This window comes from Penicillium chermesinum (assembly GCF_028974085.1).
Source record: "Penicillium chermesinum strain IBT 19713 chromosome Unknown utg000004l:1.0-3345178.0:1.0-3348027.0, whole genome shotgun sequence".
Taxonomy (NCBI): Eukaryota; Fungi; Ascomycota; class Eurotiomycetes; order Eurotiales; family Aspergillaceae; genus Penicillium; species Penicillium chermesinum.
Window position 1 is genome coordinate 1,357,744 of NW_026695314.1, and position 12,695 is coordinate 1,370,438.

The 12,695-nt window shown below is 51.0% G+C and overlaps 6 protein-coding genes across 6 annotated transcripts; 3 read left to right on the top strand and 3 right to left on the bottom strand.

Annotated features, from left to right (window-relative positions):
- Nucleotides 1-1,301: 1,301 nt before the first annotated feature.
- On the top strand, nt 1,302-2,822 carry N7468_005408 (pentatricopeptide repeat protein; the record flags this gene model as incomplete). Its single annotated transcript, XM_058474705.1, has 1 exon — nt 1,302-2,822. The coding sequence occupies one exon, from the start codon at nt 1,302-1,304 to the stop codon at nt 2,820-2,822; it is 1,521 nt and encodes a 506-aa protein (XP_058330445.1).
- Nucleotides 2,823-3,490: 668 nt separating this feature from the next.
- N7468_005409 (putative RecQ family helicase RecQ) lies at nt 3,491-5,229 on the top strand (the record flags this gene model as incomplete). The annotated part of the gene is made up of 4 exons (XM_058474706.1): nt 3,491-3,579; nt 3,632-3,750; nt 3,817-3,851; nt 3,901-5,229. 4 exons carry the CDS (start codon nt 3,491-3,493, stop codon nt 5,227-5,229), a joined length of 1,572 nt encoding a protein of 523 aa, XP_058330446.1.
- A 506-nt stretch (nt 5,230-5,735) lies between these two features.
- Nucleotides 5,736-7,765, bottom strand: N7468_005410 (KH domain-containing protein; the record flags this gene model as incomplete). Its single annotated transcript, XM_058474707.1, has 9 exons — nt 5,736-5,759; nt 5,829-6,321; nt 6,377-6,585; nt 6,648-6,815; nt 6,871-6,923; nt 6,977-6,998; nt 7,197-7,346; nt 7,396-7,469; nt 7,555-7,765. 9 exons carry the CDS (start codon nt 7,763-7,765, stop codon nt 5,736-5,738), a joined length of 1,404 nt encoding a protein of 467 aa, XP_058330447.1.
- Nucleotides 7,766-8,402: 637 nt separating this feature from the next.
- Nucleotides 8,403-9,416, top strand: N7468_005411 (acetolactate synthase regulatory subunit; the record flags this gene model as incomplete). The annotated part of the gene is made up of 3 exons (XM_058474708.1): nt 8,403-8,654; nt 8,678-9,187; nt 9,249-9,416. 3 exons carry the CDS (start codon nt 8,403-8,405, stop codon nt 9,414-9,416), a joined length of 930 nt encoding a protein of 309 aa, XP_058330448.1.
- Nucleotides 9,417-9,692: 276 nt separating this feature from the next.
- N7468_005412 (MBL fold metallo-hydrolase) lies at nt 9,693-11,068 on the bottom strand (the record flags this gene model as incomplete). Its single annotated transcript, XM_058474709.1, has 4 exons — nt 9,693-10,436; nt 10,495-10,521; nt 10,590-10,767; nt 10,869-11,068. The coding sequence occupies 4 exons, from the start codon at nt 11,066-11,068 to the stop codon at nt 9,693-9,695; spliced, it is 1,149 nt and encodes a 382-aa protein (XP_058330449.1).
- Nucleotides 11,069-11,647: 579 nt separating this feature from the next.
- Nucleotides 11,648-12,334, bottom strand: N7468_005413 (uncharacterized protein; the record flags this gene model as incomplete). Its single annotated transcript, XM_058474710.1, has 1 exon — nt 11,648-12,334. The coding sequence occupies one exon, from the start codon at nt 12,332-12,334 to the stop codon at nt 11,648-11,650; it is 687 nt and encodes a 228-aa protein (XP_058330450.1).
- Between the last annotated feature and the right edge of the window lie 361 nt (nt 12,335-12,695).

Sequence of the window (12,695 nt, forward strand, 5' to 3'; positions counted from 1 at the left end):
AAAGCAGAGCGGGAGTCGAAAAAGATGGCCATTGGCAATGCGCGGCCCCGATTGGTCGGCGCGACTCCGCCTGCAAAAGCCAGAAAGTCCGCCGGGACATCAGAAAAACACTCCAGCTTCTTCAACCCCGTCGCTTTCTTCCTCTCGTTTCCATTTACCACCTGCGACTGCCGCAAGGCATCTATTGTACTTATTGTGCGGGCGGGTCGACTCTCTCCTTTGACATGCATGGCTGAGTCGGTGCCACAATGCCTGTCGTCTCATGCCTCATCCCGATAGGTCCCCCAGCTCGCCGAGCCTGCGAGATACCCCCAAGCGAGCTGCCGACGAGCTTCTCCTCCCACGATCCGGTTCAATGCCTTGCTCGGGCAATGGTTCTCGATCTTCTTCCTTCCGATGCATGCCCGTTCGCCGGCCTCGACCGTCGGTCGCATCAATAGCAGATCTCTTCGTCAGTTCGCTGGTTTTGGCAGGCTTTTGCCATGACCATTCACCACGGAGCCGAGGCTTTTGTACGTTGAGTTCAAGGGCCTCGCAGGGCTATCTCCACCGTGGACGAGTACAGTGCATTGATGATCGGAGTCGATTGTCTTACGGACGACGGCGAGAATTCTCGAACTCGCCTGATCCGTTGGTACAGTCGTCGCGTTCGAGACCTTGGCTTGGCTACGGTCTAGCACATGCAAAGGATGAGAGTGGAGAAAGAAGGCCTTCTAGGTTTAGGCCTATAAGAGAGCGGAAGGAAGAGAAGAAAGAAAATGGTCACCCGATGACCGAACCAACACAAGGCCCCATGCGCCAACCATTTCAAGATAGATTTTTTGATTCAGTACAGGACGATTACCCACCCCTAGACACAAAACAGAGCGCAAGCGATGACCTTGACTCAACAGCCGACTTTCGTCCGAACAAACAGCCATCCCCTACCTACAATGAAAGAGTGCAGAGGGCCGTGACTCACCTCCTCCGCCGTCTATTGGGGAGTGAATATGACTCGAATGATGCTGTGGAAGCTATGATGACCTATCCGCCGCCCTTGAGAGCAAACGATAATACACGCGATGTAATGGAAAGTCCTTCTGTCGCGAAACTTGTCGAAATGCTGCCCAGCGAACAAAAGGCCAGTACACAAATGCTCTTTCGCTTATATAGAGATCTTCCGTCTCCAGGAGTGGCATATTTGTCCAAAGCGTCTCGTGGTACACTGTTGCGCCGCCTTGCAAACCCCCCCCGACCGCCGAGCTGTTGATGCGCGACGATACCTTGCATTGGTGGAGGATATGAAGAGGGCAGGTCTCCCCATGTCACGGTCTTTATGGTCGAGCGCGATATATATGGCCGGCCGAAGCAGTAATGGTCGGGTCTCAAAGCAAAGGTTGGTTGAGGCAGTTGGCCTTTGGCAACAAATGGAACATATAGCAAACATTGAGGCAGATGATGTCGTATTCACCATTCTATTCGAAATAGCGGTGAAGGCAAATCAATTTGTCGTTGCCGAGCGCCTTGAGCAAGAGATGAAGAGGCGAGGTCTTCGGTTCGAGCGCTGGGGACTTGTCACGAAAATCTTCTCATATGGAGTGCGCAAGAACGCAGAAGGAGTCCGAGCGACTTTCGATGAATTCGTCAGTTCCGGGGAGCTGGTTGATACGGTTGTTCTCAACTGCGTCATGGCGTCTTTTCTTCGTGCAGGGGACACTGTGACTGCCAAATCCATCTACGCACAAATGCTAGAGGCTCAAACTGCGCAAAAGGCCGCTCCATCAAACCCAGCCAACTTACAAGACCCGTTGCCCTCCCTTGCAGCGGAGTTCCCATTTTACCGCTCCAAAACCAAACAGTTGGGCAGCATGCTCAAGAAGTCTAAGCACCTTCGCGCTCGCCTCCCCGCGTTTCACAGCGCCCTACAGGACTCGCTTCCAATGACCCCCGACACACGCACCTTCTACATTTGGCTCCAACATTGTGCACGTAGAAGCGGTAATCTCAAAATGTTCATGCAAGTCCTGGAAGACATGGAGCGATCATTTGCCGTCCCGCCTCGTCACATGATTTATATTCTTCTCTTCGAGGGGTTTGCTTTGCATGGTCGCGCCCACAAGACGACGCCTGAGTGGACTCGAGAGAGGCTTCGTCTAACTTGGCTGGGCTTCATACGAGCGGTGCGTGATTCGAGGGCAAGGCATCTTGGTTTATATCGCAATGCTCCTACCATGACTTGGGACAACCCGTTGCGATCTGCATCGGATCTCGAGTTGGATACAGAGGCTGAGGTTGCTACAGTCAACTCCTCTACGAAGCCCGGCGATCTTTATGTTCCTTTGTTATCTACTTTATCCGAAGCCCCTTCCGCCGTTGAGGACCCAGCCAAAGCAAACGAATCATCCATGGAGCCAGTGAATCATGGAGAGCAGGATCTGAGCTATCAAGAGGAAGAACTTTCTGAGGGTAGCGAGTTCTTCACAGAGGATGACTTCGAATACGATGAAGTTTCGGATGCATCCGAAATCCCAGAGAACAATGACGGGCCGCTCGAAACTTTGGAGAATAATTTTGAAGTGCCTGAACTGCCAACTGAGCAAGACATGGGCTCGACTCGCGAGAATGTTGAGTCCCCTTCCTCCCGCCTAGACAATGGAGTCTTTGTGGGAAGACGAATCTCCATCGCAATCCTGCAAGCTTTTGGAACTTGCTGTGGACCTGACGAAGTTATGGAAGCATGGCTTCAGTTGGAAGAACTCTGGCCGCCCTCGAAACGTACTGCACTTGACATGCTCATTATGCGGGAAGTGGTCGAAGACCAAATGGCCCGGAAGCATCGCTAAACTCCAGATGTATATTACATAAAATCCCTGGAAGGATCCAGTGAATCGCCATTGCGATCTCATTTTTGTACATTATTTCTTACTACCAGCATAGATCCTCGATGTCAACAGGACTATTACTCGAAGTTATAAGCTATCGGTATTCTTAAGCACCGTGAAGTTGGGAAGAAAGACATGGTGACCTGCCCATTAATGCTCAGCTAGTATTGCCATTCTCAGGTTCCAAAGTTGGATATATACCCATTTAACCTTCCGAATGTTCCAACTTCGATGTCAGGTTGGAGTTCCATGTTGAAATTGTCATCCGTTCTACCTTGACCCTCCATTATTGCTTCTCCGTCTTTGGGTGCATCCAAGGATGTATATCCTTATGACTTCGTGAGAACGAGTCGAAGGCGAGCTCCAAATATACACAACGGAGATCTGGATCTTCCCTTGTTCTTACTTCAAACTTGCTTGAAATGCGATCCATGGATGAAATGAGCCTGCTAGAATTAAGAGAGTGAGAGCTAAGTAATAAATATTCGCAAATTCTGCTTTACATACCAATTTAACTAGAATGGCCGAGTCACGTGGCGACGCGTTTCTCTTGAACCCGCGACTATCAATCGTCCCTTTTTCAAAGCCTCACGATCATATTCGTATCACACTTCCTGCTATGTTGCCAGATGGCTGACCGAAGGAGGCTTGAGCGGCGTACTAGTAGGCCCGATCTCGAGTTCTACCTGCACCGCGTATTCCGCAAGCAAGCCTTTCGGTAGCTTTTCTCCCTGCGCTCAAAAGAAGACCGTGACTAACAACAGCGACAGGCCGCTCCAGCGAGAGGTGATAACGGCGGCAGTTGATGGCCATGATGTCTTCCTCCAGGCTTCTACTTCTTTTGGCAAGAGTCTGTGCTTTCAGCTGCCAGCGGTCATCAGCAATGGCTGTAAGATAACCACCCGTTAATGATTTGGTACGAATCTGCTCAATGCTGAATGTCCCATGAATGAAGTAACTATCGTCATATGCCCGCTTCTTGCCTTGATGGTAAAGTTATCACTCAAGATGACGATTTTCCGTCCTGACATTGTAGTAGATGGACCAAGTCAATGCGCTCCAAGCCATAGGCGTCTCGGTATCAACAATCAACTCCAATACGCCAACCGCAGAAAGACGCATGATACTAGACGACATGCTTTCTGGGCATCCGCGGACACGTCTACTCTATATCACCCCAGAGCTATGCCAGACAGACAGCTTTCGCCGAAACCTTCAGACGGTCCATAAGCAAGGCCAGCTGACCCGAATAGCGATTGACGAAGCTCACTGCATTAGCGAATGGGGCCATGACTTTCGACCAGCATACCAAGAATTAGGATGGCTCAAGAAAAACCTAACCAACCCTCCTGTTCCTATTTCTGCCCTGACTGCGACCGCAACCCCGAGGGTTCGGACAGATATTATCAATATCCTCGGACTGAGCTCTAACCAGCTTAGGCTTTTCAATACGCCTTCTGCCCGTCCGAATATCCACTACGAAGTCCGATACCTTGATGAGTTCGGTGAAGATGATACGCCATACGACAACCCCCAATTAGACGACCTAATGGAATATCTCAACGCCATCAGAGCGCGTCGACAAGCCCGATTCGGCGAAGAAGCAGCGCGCCTGCCACCGATGTCAGGCATCATCTACGTGGGACTGCGTACAGTGGCTGAGCAGCTAGCCAATCAATTGGCGACCAAGAAGAGCATATCGGCCGTAGCCTACCACGCCGGGCTAGCACCGCAAGACAGAACGAATATCCAAGCGATGTGGACATCGTCCAAATCCCAGCCGCAACCCGACAACGGAAAGCCAGCTCCTGTATTCTCAATCATCGTAGCAACCAACGCTTTTGGAATGGGAATTGACAATCCACACGTACGCTTTGTTGTCCATTGGACTCCGCCTCGCAGCTTCGAGGGATTTGTACAGGAATCAGGCCGAGCAGGTCGTGACGGTCGGGCGGCAGCTTCACTGGTGTACTATAGCAAGGCAGAGCGAGACCGGATTTACGACCGCATGGTCAGGGACACCGATAATATTCGGAACCGCGGCAGCTCGAAAAGTCACATTGCTGGCTTATTGAAGAACCAGGAGGCTCGGGTTGACAGTTTCAAGAAGGTTGTCCGGTACTGCGAAAGTGTTACGCGGTGCCGACACGACTTGATCAAGGATCTGTTTGGGGATTTTGAGCTAGAGGAGATGGGCTCACAGCAACCGCCTTCTTCGCAGGTGGCTCGGAGTGATTCTTTCGCAGCCTCGTGCACGACGCCCTGTGATTATGCCTGTGATTTCTGCAAAGAGGGCCGGGTAGCTTTGGCAAAGCGGAAGCGAAAGATGGAAGCTGCATCCTATATGATTGACGAGGGCTATGTTTGAGTTATGCGATATGTACGATACCCTTTTCGTGAGGCGCCTGAGTTACTTAAATCGGCACGAAGCCTCTCCGCATGCTATCTGAGTTTTAGCGCGCAATAAGCAAACTTGTATGTCGTTGCCACGTACTAGGATGCTGTATGCTGCGTCTCAATTCTAAATCCCGTGATGTAGATCCCGGAAGGTTCAGTACAGAGCACCTTAGCTGATGGGTCGGCTCGTCGAGAACTGGCATTGCCTGAATTATGAGTGTACTTTTCAAAGAAAACTTCCCTTCATTTGTCCTTCAGCACTTGTAATGACCCGACTGCCCAGGTGTATCCGGAGACAAATAAGATTACGAAAAAAGATTAGAACCAGGCTGTCATGTAGCAACATGTCACGATCTTCTCAAAAGTTGCAATAAATCAAACGTCTCCCTTACTCAAAGCTGATGAGCCGGACATGCCCGTTGGTTTCACTGGCGATCAACGCTGGTGAGCTCGAAAACATTATCCACAGCAGCTCACCTACAGGCCAGGAGGTGGAGGGACCTAGTTAATCATGATTAAGATCTTGTCTCATAAAAGCTTGAAAAAAGTGGGGCGAAAGGGTCATCATACTGCACCGTAGCCACCTCCGCCAGGAGGTGGAGGGTTTCCAGAGCCTGAGGGAGGGGAGCCGTCACTACCTGGGGGAGGGGGTGTGTATTGGGTAGCCCCCTGCTGCTGTTGCTGCTGCTGCTGCTGCTGTTGCACATAGTACTGGTAATAAGCAACATAGTTGTTGTAGCCACCATACGCAGCATAGGGGTCAGTACCGCCGTAGTAACGGTTGTAGTAGTCGGCTGCGATAGAGCTTGCTGTAGCTGGAGCAGAGTTGGCAGTTGCACCAGATTGATGACGGTTGTTGTGTCGGTTGTTATAGCCGCCATAGCCACCGCGGCCTTCGCGACCATCATCACGACCGCCACGGCCGCCGTAGTGATTGTCGCCGCGGCCATGACCGTAGTGGGGTCGAGGGTTTGCTTTGTGTTCCTCATAATCCTGACGAACGTTCTGAAGAAGATCAAGGCAAAGCTCCTTAGCAGCCGCAACATCTTCCGGGTTCCTAGCTCTGGTGAAAATGTAAGCTTGGGTGGACGCCAGTTGGGGATACGTCAGATACTCACGCGATATGCAAATACATGGGCTCATCGCTTTCCTGGTTAGTGCTGGATTCCAGAAAGCCAGAGCCACGGCCCTTGATCTGCACACGGGCTCCAGTCTTGGCCTGAATGTGCTTCACATTGGCACCGCCTGTGCCCACTACCTGAGCACGCAGATTGAAGCCATGAATAGGTTCAAGGTCGACTGGGATACGTTCCTCCGGCCACTTGCGCTATTTAGAAAAGTCAGCATTGCCTTCCTATACATCGGGGAAAAAAAAATTCCAATCCGTACACGACCGTGTTCATCGCGATCCACAGACTGCTCGGGCTCACGTCGACGGAAACGTCGCTCGTCAACCAGGTTAGGAAGCTCCTTTGACATGAGGTCCTCGATGAGCTGTATGGCCTTCTCGAGACCCTCCTTTTTGGTGCATGTCAGGTGAAGATAAAGGGGAGGGTTCTAGATGATGAAGTTAGATAAGTGCCTTGAAGCGCTTTGCTTGATCCTAACTGACCGCTGCTGTCGCCATGTTCTTGTCGGGATAGTAGCTTCCGCGAGTTGTAACGTCTTGAAAAAGAAGTCAGCAATGCGCCTGTTGACCGAAATAGAGTAAGACATACCAGTGCCAGTTTCATCTTTAATCTATGAACAACGCAGCTCAGGTTAGCAAATGCAGCAGAAGGGGTGTAGGATATCATGTGTTTAGCTGGCATAAGCCCCCTTCAGCAACCAAAGAGGGAGTGAAAGAGCAATATGAAAGGGTAGGATTTACAAAAGACACTTGGTCTTAAAGCATAATCCGATGGATCCAATCAGCCAGCAACAGCGGGGAAAAATTACCATTTGCTGTGTAGAGCCCTTGGTGAGAGTGTAGCGGTTGCGCAGATCGTTGATTTCGATATCTTTTATGTAGTCTCCGCCAGCGATGTAGATATCCTTGTTCGAAGAATCGCGATCGCCGGAAGCGTTTTGAGCATCGGGGCTACCACTCTGTTATCCTGTTAGGGGGTTGCGCAGACTGAGTACCGTTAGGACCTACAGCGCGGATCACTGGGGCTTCGTTGGGGCCCTGTTTGGCCTTGAGCTGTGCATTGATCTTCGCGGCAGCGGCAGCTGTGGGGAAGCAATTAGGTTAGCCAGGATTGGGGTTCCTTGCGACTTCAAGGGGAGACTAAAAATAAGAAGCAGAAACGCGTACCTGCAGCAGCAGCAGGATTGACGTGGCCTGCCAGGCCAGGATCAGTGGCAGTGGGGCTGCGAGCCTCGCGACTCAACGGGCTGCGCGTGCGAACAGACTCGGATTGTCTTGCGGACGGGGATCGAGAACGACGGTCAATTCGCGAAGAGCGCGGCTCAGGCTCAGTCTGGTCGAAACGAGACCGCTTTGTGCGGCGGTCGTCGTCGGCCATGATGCCAAGATTGGAACGAAGGTAGCGCGCGTTGGCGAGTTGAGTGCAGTAGGAAAAAAAAGTTGATAAAAGTGTCTAGGGAAGGCGGCGAACGAACGTAGGCAAAACGAAATTCAACTTTTTTTAAAGAGCCCCAAAGACAAACGGATTCTAGAACACTGCAGTGAATGAGGAGAACTAATGATTATTAATTCTTTGTGCACACTCAGAGGTATCTAACAACGTCAATGCCTTATAAAGTATCTGGTTCAATATTCGCATCTGGAACTTCTCTGCGCAGCATCGTACTGTTACTAAGCAGGGAGGCTCAATTGGGCCTAGCGCCGAAGCACTGGAAGTATGGGAAAGAATATTTTGTTTGATCAAGTAAAATTAAGATTTCATTCTGGGAATAACATAAAAGCCATTACTTGCAGATAACTTGTTTCATTAGGAATGAACTCCACTAGTCCACCTCTTCTTCGGGCTTATAATCAAGCAATCCATGTATCGACAAATCGCAAGAGAGTTCTTCCCTAAATAAGACTAGATCGGTCATGAGTCAGCACCGAGGTCGGAGCTTTCGAACTAGCAAAAAAGAAACCTGGAGATCCTGGAGTGATTCATCGCACAAGTATTGGTGCTCCTGAACCCCATCATGGCTTTCAGGCGCCCGTTGACACTGTCCGCAGTGTCGGCTTCGCCGCTGTCCTCTGCAGCAGCTGTAGCTCGGTCTCGCACCCCTGCTGCGCTGCCCCAGTTCAACGCCATTCGGGCCTCGTCCAGCTCGACCTCCGCGCTGGCCTACAAGGCCTTGCACCGCCGCTCTCCACTTCCTCTGCCGGTCAATGAGTCTTCACCCCAGTGGGATGCCCCTACTGCTGTCTCATCTATTCTCTATGAGACTCCGGTGCCCCCTCCAACCCTCCTAAGCGCCATGTCCTGAACTGCCTGGTCCAGAACGAACCTGGTGTGCTCTCCCGTGTTTCGGGAATTCTGGCTGCCCGCGGCTTCAACATTGACAGTCTGGTTGTTTGCAACACTGAGGTTGAGGATCTCTCCCGTATGACCATTGTGCTGCAGGGCCAGAATGGTGTCGTGGAGCAGGCTCGCCGCCAGCTGGACGATCTCGTCCCTGTCTGGGCTGTGCTGGATTACACCGATTCCGCTTTGGTCCAGCGTGAGCTGCTGCTTGCCAAGATTTCTATCCTGGGTCCAGAGTTCTTCGAGGAGCTTCTCCAGCACCACCGGGAGATCACCACCGCGGAGAACCAGGGCAAGGAGCAGGATCAGGCTCCCGAGCCCGTGGAGTACCACCCCCGAAATTTGCCTACCAGCCAAGCTCTGCGTCAAAAGCACGAGCATCTGGATGCTATCACCCGCCTGACTCACCAATTCGGCGGCAAGGTTTTGGACATTAGCACCAATAACTGTATTGTCGAAGTGTAGGTCTTTCCCCATTCTGCATTCCGACGTAGACTAACCCAAACACAGGTCTGCCAAGCCCAGCCGTATCGACTCTTTCCTGAAGCTGGTCGGACCCTTCGGTATTCTTGAGTCCGCTCGCACTGGTCTCATGGCCCTTCCCCGTTCCCCTCTGTCCGAGCAGAGCGAAGACATCGAGAAGGACGCTGCCGACGTCGTCGACGCTAGCACTCTTCCTCCCGGCTAAACGCAACACCAATCCTCAGAAAACAACTCATGCCCCGTCTTAATACAATTTGGACTTCTGCCACGCATAATCAGCTCGCTTTTGCCGCTTTCTCCTTTAATTCCAGTCCAGAGTGTTACATCGACCATTTGTAAAATGAAATATTTGAGACAATTTTGTGCATTTGATTATTTTAGATGTAAAATAAATCACGGTATAACACGAGGACGACGCCCAATCCCTTCAAATCCGGATCCGCTCGGTGAATCTGGTTTAAGAATACAAAGCATACGAGACTCAAAACTCTCTCGTCTCGCCGATATCGCAAATATCAAACACACCAGTCTCGGGGAGCTGGCTTCTAATAAGCGCCTTCCTGAGTAATTGAGGTGGCTCCAGCACATTCTCTTCTGCCACAGCCCATGTGCCCCAGTGGATTGCCAGCGCCTTCTTACATTTGGTATCTTTAAATATCTCCACGGAGTCGTAAGGGTTCGAGTGCACAGAACTCAATACATGGCGAGGTTTATACGCCCCGATCGGAATCAACCCCAGATCAAATGGACCGCGTAGTTCCCCAATCTCTTTGAACGCCGGGCAGATAGGCAGATGGTCGAAATCCGAGCCCCAATCGTCAACGCCCTTTGGGACCAGCGGAACCGCCCGGTAGCCTGTATCACCTGCAAAATAGACGGACTTGCCCCCGGACGAAACCGACCAAGATGCCCACAGCGTATGCGATTTATCGAATGGAGTCCGTGCAGATGTATGCTGGCAAGGAAGACAAGATATTATCCCCGTGATCGAAGGGTTGGAAGGACCGGGTTCCGAGGTCTCGGACGAGGTCTCTTTATTTGACAAGGTCAGGGCGATTTCAACATCTTCCCACCAATCGAGTTCGACGACTCTCTCAATACCGCTCTCTGTGAACCATTTCTTCAAGCCTTTCGGGACACAAAACTGGGCAGAAGGGTGATGCTTGTGAATTTCAAGGACGGTGGGATAGGAGAGATGATCATAATGGGAGTGGCTGATAACAACCTACTTGCCGAACTGATGTTGAGTTATCATGGATGACCAGTCAAAGAACTAGACTTACACAATCTATAATCGGGATCTCGGCGATCTGGCAAGGGATGGGGTGAACCTTTTGTGGCCCAGCCAGGAGAACGGGGAGCAGCGTTCCTCGAACACCGGATCGAAGAGAACCCGAAGCCCACTGGGGAACTCGACAAGATGGCACGCATGGCCCAGCCAAGTGGTGCGTAGAGCCTGTGAGCCTGTTCTCGATGTGGATAAGTCAGGCTTTGTGACGGGGACTGTTGGCGGCGAAGTATCTGGCCTCTGACTGTCTCCTGATAGGAACTTATGCCTGTGGATTTCGATTAGCGCACATGGAAATTTGACTTAGAATCTTATAATTTGTGACCAGGGATCATGTTTCGAAGTGTTCGTGTTGGAATATGGACTTACCGAACCATCGACTTGAAGATCTCGGGGAAAGAGAAATCATAGGAACTTTCCCACGGATTCACAAATCTCTTGATCTCACCCTGACCACTTGCATCTCTCACCCAGTGTCGTTTTTCACTTGTATTGTCTGGAACTCTGCCTAGAGGCGCCGGCTCACTAACGACGATATCATACAAGACAGCTCGGTCGCCTTGACCCATGGTTCGCGGGATTGCAACCTGAGACAGGAGTCGACGATCACAGCGCTGGCTAGAGGCGAATATACGGAGGAGCCTATTCATAAGACTCTCATGTAGCTGCTAGGATTGGTGACCTCGCCCTACCTATGTGGATGGCATCAAAGAATTAGGGGGTGATGGACCTGATTCATGTTCAGGCCCTCCATCCAAAAACGGCAATTAGGCCCCCACCGAAGTCACTCTCAAGTTTTGCTAGTAACACACAATTAACTTGAATTTCTACCGAAACAGAGACTTTTGGAAGTGCTCATAGCGACAATACCAATCCCCTGATAAAATCCTCAAGCACAGTCGTAGCCTGTGGACTCCAGAGCCACTTCAAGTCGCAAGGAGGCTAGGGCCTACGACATACTGTTTACCGTTTGAAGGAAGACACGTGGGATTACTAGGAGCTATGGTTCTCATCTCGGCTCGAATGGTAGGCGAAAGTTAAAAATCAGGAAACTGAGGTCATGGCGTGTGCTAGAAGGCATTTGAAAAATCGGTCTTGAGATGCCGCTGGCCTAAACGTTGCCTGGCCAGAGAAATGCATCCAAGATCCTAAGCAATAGGACTATCATTTCCAGTGGCGATATTCTCTTGAGCAGGGGCACCTCCCTGAGCAGGGTCATCATTCTCGACAAGGGAATCGTGATCGGACAAGCCCTGGGAAGCCATGATAACCTCCAACCGCTTTTTCGCATCTTCTCCCAATTGCTTCAGCTCCGCCTGTCTCTTCTTGGCCATGCGTAGGCGCTTGCACCGGCGACTCCTCAGTACATTGCGCCATAAAGCGAGGACATGGACGCCTAGCCAATCGTAGTTCATGTGGCCTTGAGCGATGGCCTTTTGCAGGTGTGGCTTGACAGGAACTTGGCTGCGAAGAGACGCAAGGCGTAGGGGCTTGTTGGCAGAGATGGGGTCTTCGTCGGGGAGCTCTTCAGTAGCGGCCTGGTCACGAGAGAGCTTGTCGCTAGTGGTGTCTCCGCTGTCGTCCTTAGGGGTAAGCGAAATCTCCTCGATCAAAGTTTTCCAGATTACCGTGACGATTTGTTGGAGTTTCTGCTGCTGAGCGTCGCTCTTGCCATCATCATTATCATTATCAACATTTGGCTGATAGCGACGTGCGGGAGCGAATAGTTCGCCGTCAGCCACATAATCCAGGAGGTACATAATGTGACGATCAACGAACGCCTGCACTTCCTTGCTATCATATGCCTCCGGGCCAAGGTCTTCAAAAGATGCCATACTGTTTCCCACGGAATTAAAGGATTAGAAAACAGCAGGAGCTCAAGCAAGCCCCAGGATACCCGTTGGAGGGGTTGATAACGCGTCAAGATGGACAGGAACTTGATAGATCTAGGTGTTGACGAGGACCGGATGTTTGGCAGGACGTCAAATGGAAAGGATGAAGAGATCAAGAGAAAAGAGGTGATGCAATATCGATGACTACTAACAACACTCGTATCAAGATGGGAGGGTGGAAGATCAACTGGCTGTAGTACAGAAGGTGAAAAAAGAGAAAGGTTGAGACGCAGAGCTCTAACTTGAAAATAACACGAGGGGCCTCTTTCGTAAATGGACCTAGGAGCTACTTATAGTCCCCACT